The 8,653-nt window shown below is 48.4% G+C and overlaps 1 protein-coding gene across 1 annotated transcript; it reads right to left on the reverse strand.

Moving 5' to 3' along the window:
- Positions 1 to 4,165: 4,165 nt before the first annotated feature.
- Positions 4,166 to 7,986, reverse strand: LOC147824604 (uncharacterized). Its single transcript, XM_087189141.1, has 2 exons — positions 7,718 to 7,986; positions 4,166 to 5,382 (listed from the first exon to the last, which is right to left on the reverse strand). Exon 2 carries the CDS (start codon positions 5,343 to 5,345, stop codon positions 4,722 to 4,724), a length of 624 nt encoding a protein of 207 aa, XP_087045267.1. The 5' UTR covers positions 5,346 to 5,382; positions 7,718 to 7,986; the 3' UTR covers positions 4,166 to 4,721.
- Positions 7,987 to 8,653: the final 667 nt, after the last annotated feature.

Consider the following 8,653-nt stretch of genomic DNA (forward strand, 5'->3'; position numbering starts at 1 on the left):
TCTGTTCAGAAAGTCCTTACCTATAGCTATTATTTCAAGTGTATTACCTATTTTTCTTCTAGTAGGTTCATGGTTTATGTTTTAATATTTAGATGTTTGATTCAGTTTGGCTTTACTTTAGTACATGGTGAGAGATAAGGGACCAGCTTCAATCTTCTGCATGTGAATAGCCAGTATTACCAGCACCATTTGTTAAAGAGGCTATCTTTCCTCCAACACATTTTTTCCTTTTTATCAAAGAAAAAAATGGCAAATGTCCCTGGGGTTTTCATCCTCTATTCTGTGGGATTGATCTACATGTCTGTTTCTGTGCCAATGTTATGCCATATTTATCACTGTAGCTTTGTAGTATGATTTGAAATCTGGTATTGCAACGCCTCCTGTTTTGCTCTTGTTTCCCAGGATTGCTTTTGCTATTCTGGCTATCTTCTGGTTCAGTACAAATATTAAGATTGTTTTCTCTAGTTCTATGAAGAATGCTGTAGCTATTTTGATTGAGAGTGCATTAAATCTATGTATCGGTTTTGGAAGTATGGTCAATCATACTTCTAATGTTTGACAATATTGATTCTGCCCAATCAAGAATATGTGATATCTTTCCATTTTCTGATGTCCTCTTCTCATCTCCTTTTTCATAGTACTATAATTTTTATTGCAAATGTTTTTCACTTCCTTGTTTAGGTTAACTCCTAGGTATTTAACTTCTTTTGATGCTATTATAAATGGTGTTGCTTTCCTAATTTACTTCTCAGAGAGTTCATTATTGGTGTACAAAAACACTATTGGCTTTTGCTTGTGGATTTTTTTTTAAATCCTGCTACATGACTGAGAGTATTTATTAATTCTAAGAATGTTTTGGTGAAATATTTTGGGTCTTCTACGTAGAGGATCATGTCATCTGCTAATAATGATTTGACTTTTTTCTTTTCCATTCTTATCACTGTTATTTCTTTCTCTTGCCTAATACCTCTGGCTAATGTTTCAAGTACTATGTTGAACAGAAGTGATACTGGTGGGCATTTCTGCTTTTAGAGGAAAATTTTCTATTTTCCCCATTTAATATTACATTGGCCATTGGTGTGCCATAAATGGCTTTTATCAAACTCAAGTAAGGTCCTTTTATACATATTTTTTCTTTATGGTTTTATCATGAATGATGTTGAAATTTGTCAAAAGCATTTTCTGCATATATGATCATGTGGTTTTTGTCCTTCCTTCTGTTTATGCACTGTATTACATTTACAGAAATGCATATTTTGAACCATCCTTGAAACCTGGGGATGAAACCTACTTGGTCATGATGTATAATCCTTTGGATATGTCACATTCTAATTATCAACATCTTATTGAAAAATTTTTCATCCTGTGTTCATTAAGGAGATTCACCTGCTTCCCTTTTAAGTTGTGTGTTTATCTAGTTTAGGTATCAGAGTGATACTGATTTCCAGAAATTAGTTTCAAAGCACTACTTTCCTTTGAAATTTATTGGTGATTTTGAGAGTATTAGTATCATAACCTCCTAAAACATTTTGTAGAATTCAGCAGTGAGATCATCATGTCCTGGGCTTTTTAGTTGGTAGTTTTTTTCTTACTGCCTCAATTTCATTGCTTGTTATTGGATTGTTCAGAATTTTTATGTCCTCTTGTATTAATTTTGGTAGTTAATATGAGTCTAGGAATCTGTTTCTTCAAGATTTTCCAATTTATTGGAATACAATTTTTCACACTAGTAACTTTTCTGTATTTCAACAATGTCTGCTGTGACTTCACTTTTTTCTTTTCTAATTGTTTTGATGTGAATCTTTTCTCTTGATAAAGTATATATGGAATTCAGACTAGAGGCCTCAGGTACATTCATGTCCAGTCTTTATCAAAGTGGTAATTGAAACTCTGGGTTCCTGTAAAATCATTTATTGAGTTCTGTAATCCCACACTCAGGAGGCTGAAGTAGGAGGATGGTGTGTATATAGTGAAAACCTTTTCATTAGCTTGTGGTTAAGAATACATTTTCTCTGTATGTCATTCCATTCCTGAAACTTCCCTGTGACCATACACTCTACATCCTAGAGAAATGTATTTTTGTGACCCATGATCCATATGCTAAAATGTGCACAGCAGCATTGTTCATGATGGTCACAAACTTGACTTCCACAAGTCTACTGGATGGGGCAAGAGCTTGTGAAAACGGGACAATGAATGAAGTCTGGGTTACTGTGTTAGTTACTTTTCTCATTGCGGAGACAAAATGACATCCAGAGTTAGATGGGAAGGGGTTTGTTTGGCTTATAGTTTGTAGAGATTTCAGTCCATAATCGTCTGGCTTTAAGGCAGGGATGGCAAACAGGTATCACAGAAGAGAAACAACATGGAGAGCACAAGGTAGCAAAGGCAATAAAACCAAAATATGCTTTCTTAGTCTCACGAATAGCTCAATGGCAGCATGAATGAAATCCTGGGTTAGGTAACCAGCAACACACACATATACACACAATGTCTGACACAAATGCATGCACACACATGTCAATATCACATCCAGGAAATACTCTCTTGGAGATTCTATATTTTAAGTAGTTTTTAACAAAGGCCTTTCTCAAGTGAGCTTAAACCACTTTCTCCCTTCACAATCCTCAATTTCAGTTAAAAGTTTCTTAATCTACCTAAAATTGCTCTTTATCTCTGAATATTTTTGTTTGTAAAATTTTATACATACTTTTTCTTTTTACATGCTATCTTCTACCTAAAATATTTTTTAGGTTTCCATCTACCATTTATCTTTTATTTATTCAATTAACAAATATTTATTAAATGCTGCTTGTGCCAGGAACCATGTAATCAGGAATACAAAATTCCTAATCTCATACAGTGTTCATTTTATTTTATTTTTATTGATAAAAGTTTGCAGCACATAATGATTCCTAGTAGGGAGTTGGTACATGTACACAACACATGTTAACTGTTTTCATCCACTTTTCTCCTCCTGCCTTCCCTCCACCTCTTGGTCCCGTTTTTGCAATCTATCTCCCTATTTTCTGTTGTGTATGTTTTGTTTTGCTCTACATTTATATTAGGGGTTCCTCATATAAGAGAACTCATGCTCATTTAACTCTTGCTGGATTTATGAATTTTTTCAGACTTCACATTTCTTAACTTTTAATAGTACTCTGCAAAGTATATTTAATAACTACATAACTCATTTAAAATTAATTACTCCCTTCCATGTAAAATTTATTTATGACAAAACAATTATTCAAGTATTCCATCAATGTTGTAAAAAATTAAGTAGAAAAGAAAACTAAATAACAAATTAAATAGGGAAATCATAAGAAGTATTCAATTATCCATTCATTTGAGATATATTTTTGAGGCCCTACAATGTATTGGTCCTCTTCAAACTGTTAGAGATTTGGAGGAAAAAAGTATCAGTGGAAACAAGGATGTGCACATTCCATTAGGAGAGAGGGAGGGAAGGAGAGAGAGAGACAGCCACATAGAAATGAAATTAAGGAAAAACACTAAAATTTGATAAGGCCAAAGGTAAGAGTGGACAGAAGTTATCATCGCAGGAGGGTTACTACGGAAGGTTTCTATGGGCTAAATAGTTAGACTGGCTGGTTAATTACAATATTTGCATAGCCTTGAACAATGAGAGCCCATATTTGCATTCTAGGAAAAAGTAAGAATACGTTATCACTTTTCAGAGCAACGGTAAACTGACTTATTGTTGTAGCAGTGTACAAAGAAGCCAGCCAGCCAGACAGACACACAGACAGAGCGGGGAAAAGAGCACGGTTTGAGATTTCTTTGATCATTACCATAGGGTAAATGAAGACCGACCTGCGAGATCTCCCAAAGCGGGTGGGAGGCCTGGCCAGGTGCACTGTGTGAAAACAGGTCGGAGCAAATCACATGTAGTCTGAACCCTTGAGAACAAACAGGGAAAATCATGGGCTCTTTGGTTTCCAGACCCAGGAGACCAAATGCCAACCTCATCCTTCATCCACACATCCAGTGGCCCATTCGGCCACAAAACCAATCATCCACTTATCCATCCAGCCATCCCCCCATCCATCCATTCATCCAGACAGCCAGCCATACATCCAGCCAGCCAATCATCCAGCCATTCATACATCCACACATCCACCTGGCCAGTTTTGTTCTTGTGGTTTTAATTCTTTTCTTTTATTGGTCCATTCAAGATGATTATCTGTGATGCTTATGCAAGAGACGTGTGTTTAGAGACAAGGGAGAAACAGGAAGCCAAAGATTGCCCCAGTGGAACTTAGTTTCTTCCTTGAAGAGGAGTGCATCTGTCCAGGGCTCAAGGCTTCCGCACACACTGCAAAGGGGGCAGCTAACCAGATGGAGCTCTGGCTGCCACTTGTTATTTTCCTGTGATGCGATCCTATGTTCCTGCATGAGTGGATGGTGCCTGAGAACACATCTCCCTGGAAGTGTGTGCAAGGGGGCGGGAATGAGGCCAGAGCTGATTGGTCAGTGGGTATCATCCAGCTCCTGTTGGCTCACAAAGGTAGGCAGTAGCAGGGGTTCGGGAAAGCAGTGGCTTCAGGGACCAGGGCAGTTGCAGTGGGGGCACACGAGGCTGAGTTGGCTGTGGCGGTGGAAGCAAAGGGGGCAGCGGCGAGGGCGGGGGCAGAGTCGATGGCGGTGGCAGCCGCAGAAGCGGCGGCGGTGGCAGGGACCAAGGTGGCGACTTCCTGCCCTCAGAGGGAAGGGACACCTGGGGATCCCCGCACTACCGCGCAGACCCCGGGAGCCCAGCTGGCAGCCCTGACTCTGTGAGGGGACAGACAGGGGGCCTGAGGGGGCTCCCTACAGCTCCCAAGCGGTCTCCCAACCCCCTCCTCCTCCGCCTCCGGCTCAGCCATGGCCACAGCACAGCCGGCGGGGAGCAGCGCCCCGGACTCGCACCGCCTGCTTCCACACCCTGGGAACTTTCTTCCCACCACGGCCACCTCCCCGCCTCCTGTGCGGGATCTCCCACTCCCAGGCCGCTGTGCGCGCACTACTACGGCTCCACGGAGCACCTGGGGGCCAGGGCTCGTGGCCGGAAGCCCGCCGAGGCCTTGCAGGACAGGCTCCTTGCAGGAGCACCCCTGCGGGGACCCGAGGAACAAGACCCAGGAGCCCGCCACACCACCGCCCTCAGAGTTCACTCCCAGTTGCGGGTCTCTTCTGCTTCCCCCACCCGCACTTCTGTGCTGCAGAAGATGGCCTTCTATGAGCGCTTCCGCCAGGTGCTCTCCGACAACCTGGACACCATCTACGACGTGAGCTTCATCCCCGATTGTGTCCTTCGACCCGTGTTGGAGAAGTGCCCACCTCATGAGCTGCGTCGCATAGAGTCCTGCAATCCGGGGCTGGCTGAAAAGACAGATCATTTATGGAAACTTCATTGTCACAGAGACTTCAAAGACCAAAAGCCAGAGGAGCACGAGTCCTGGCGGGAGATGTACCTGCGGCTGCAGGATGCCCCAGCACAGCAACTCCAAGCTCTGACGAGCAGGATCGGATTGGCGGGGGCGAATGGGCCCCCAGACCACCAGACCAAGCTGATCCCCTTCAGCACTGCGTCCTCCAGGAGGCAGGAGGAGAACGTTGGATTGGGAGGACCAGGAAGAAGTGGAGGAGGACAAGGAGGAGGACGGACGAGGAGGAGTGGGAGGAGCAGAAGGTGAAGCAGGAGGAGGAGCAGGAGGAGCAAGAGGAAGAGGAGGAGGAGCAGGAGAAGGAACCGGAGAAGGAAGAGGAGGAGGAGCAAGAGCAGGAGAAAGAACTGGAGAAGGAGGAGCAAGAAGAAGAGCAGGAGAACGAAGAGGAGGCAGACAAGAAAGAGGAGGAGGAAGAAGAGAAATACAAAGAGCAGGAGAAGGAAGGGGAGCAGGAAGACTAGCAAGAAGACTGGTAGGAGGAGAAGGAAATGGAGGAGGAGAGGGGAGAGGAGCAGGAGAGGGAAGAGGAGTAGGAGGAGGAAGAGCAGGAGAAGGAGGAGGAGGAAGACCAGCAGGAGAAGGAAGAGCAGGAGGAGGAGGAGGAGCAGAAGAAGGAGGAGGAGGAAGAACAGCAGGGGAAGGAAGAGCAGGAGGAGGAGGAGGAGCAGGAGGAGGAAGCGGAGCAGTGGCATCGGCAGCAGCAGTGGTGGTTGCCGTCTCAGCAACACCCAGGCTCCAAGGATCAGAGCACCCCACCGGGGAGGGGATCAGCCCCTCCGGCCATGGCAGTGGCAGCAGGGCAGGCTGCGTTCCTCCTGTCAGGCCGTCCAATCCCGGTGCCGGTCCCCGTCCTGCCAGGCCTCCGCTGAGGGCAGCACTCAACACCCGGAAACCCACAGCCCAGAAAATCGCCCCTCTCATGGCCAAGACCATTCGAGATTACAAGAAAATCCTCTCCCGAAGGTAAACTCCAGGCCTGACTTGGGCCGGGAGTTGCCTGAGGAACTCCAGCACTGGGAAGAAATCCAATGGGAACAGACAGGATGGGGTTGGGGTGTGGGTGTGTGTGTGGGTGGTGGTGGGGACTGCGGGGCTACACTCAAGGAGCTGGAAGGGATGCTGTGGGCCGGATAGACGCACCGTCCACACTGAAATCCCAGTGACAGAGCCATTAGGGCAGAGAAAGGTCTTCCAGCCCCGAGGCTTCATGGGCATGGATCCGTGCATGCTCCTTCATCTGTGGACATCCCCAAGGAGACAAGGTCCCCCGAAGCTGCACGCCGACACCCCTTCCGGAGCCCCTCCGTGTATTTGGATCGTGGGAAGATATTTTGCCTTTTTTCTACCACCTCCTTACCGACCGCACCATTCCACTTTCTTTGGGCAAGTGGTAGGGGCGGTCACCTCACCAGCGTCTCAACATGACAACTGCCAACACGTCCTCCCCCCGATCAGCACAGGCCCCCTTTATCCTCTCAGGAGCACTTTCTTGTCATGAAATCTAAGCCTCGTGACTTTTCGTCCAACCCTAAAAGGAGGGCAAAGTACCGTTGGCTCAATACGCTGGCAAGAAAAGGGGAGAGTCGATGGAGAGAAGTTTCCCAGGCTGGGCCCGGAGACTCCCTCGCACCTTTCATTTCACAACGCTGGAAGGCTGGGGCAGGCGGACTCCCAGTCTTTCGAGCCCAGGCCCAGCCTTTTAGCGGGTGACGGAGAAGCCGTCCCCAAATGAAGACATTTCACACGATGCCCTCGGGTAGAGAGCTCATTTCAAACGTCTCTGGGCACTGGGCCAGCAGCAGTGGACCCCAGAGAGCTAGCAAGAGAGCGAGAAAGAGAGAAACAAAGAAACCCGGGCAGCCTGCCAGCCAGCCAGCCAGCCAGTGAGCCAGCCAGCCAGCCAGACAGACACACGGACAGAGTGGGGAGAAGAGCACGGTTCGAGATTTCTTCGATCATTACCGTAGGGTAAATGAAGACCGACCTGCGAGATCTCCCCAAGTGGGTGGGAGGCCTGGCCAGGTGCATTGTGGGAAACCAGGTCGGAGCAAACCTCCTTTCGTCTGAACCCTTGAGACCAAACTGGGAACATCTTGGGCCCTTCGGTTTCCAGACCCAGGAGACCAAACGCCAACCTCATCCTTCATCCACCCATCCAGCGGCCCATTCGGCCACAAAACCACTTATCCATCCACTTAGCCATCCCCCCATCCCCCCGTCCACCCAGCCAGCCAGCCAGCCAGCCATTCATCCATCCGCACATCCACCTGGCCAGTTTTGGTTTTGTGTTTTTTTTCTTTTCTTCTTTTGGTCCATTGAAGATGATTCTCTGTGATGCTTATGCAAGAGACAAGGGAGAAACAGGAAGCCAAAGCTTGCCCTCGGGGAACTCAGCTCTGTCGTGGAAGAGGAGTGCCTCTGTCCTGGGCTCAAGGCTTCAGCACACACTGCGATGGATGGATGGATGCAGCTACCCGGATGCAGCTCTGGCTGCCCCTTGTTATTTCCGTGTGATGCGATTGGACGCCCGTGCATGGGTGGGTGGTGCCTGAGAACTCGGCTCCCCGGAAGTGTGTGCAAGGGGGCGGGACTGAGGCTGGAGCTGATTGGTCCGTGGGTATGGTCGGGCTCCTGTTGGCTCACAAATGTAGCCAGTAACAGGTGTTCGGGTGAGGGGCTCCAGGTGGGGAGGGTGGGGAGGGCGGGGCGAGGGGAGAGGAGAGGAGACGAGACCTCGCGAGATCTGGCAGCCAGGACCAAGCCTCAGCAAGGCTTCTAGCGTCGGTGAGTGCACATCCACAGCACGCCCGGCGCACGGGTGATTCCAGGCCTAGGGCTCACACGCACCCCGAGGACACTCAGCGGACCTCCCAGCCGGCGGTGAGCCGCGAGGATAGGCGGGCCGTCCTCCCACTGCCCGCGCACCCCCCCTCCAACCGCCACCACCCCAGGGCGCCTACAGGACCCTGCTCGGGCCAGCTCAGTGACCCAGGGAGGCCAGGCGGAAGCAGCCCCCGGGGAGCCAGCCAGAGAGCCAGCGAGTGGGCCCTGCGGGGAACGGGAGGCCTGGACGGAGGGAGATGGCCAGGGCTGGGGCGACGGAGGAGCGGGTGGGGCGAGCAGTACGCAAGCTGCGAGGCCGCCTGCTGGCCACCAGCGACCCAGACAGACTTGCCAGGTATTTGCGGAAACTCTGCGCCCTG

This window comes from Heterocephalus glaber, unplaced genomic scaffold, assembly GCF_053883595.1.
Source record: "Heterocephalus glaber isolate CG9 unplaced genomic scaffold, H.glaber_assembly_v1.0 deba00001533, whole genome shotgun sequence".
NCBI classification, from domain to species: Eukaryota; Metazoa; Chordata; class Mammalia; order Rodentia; family Bathyergidae; genus Heterocephalus; species Heterocephalus glaber.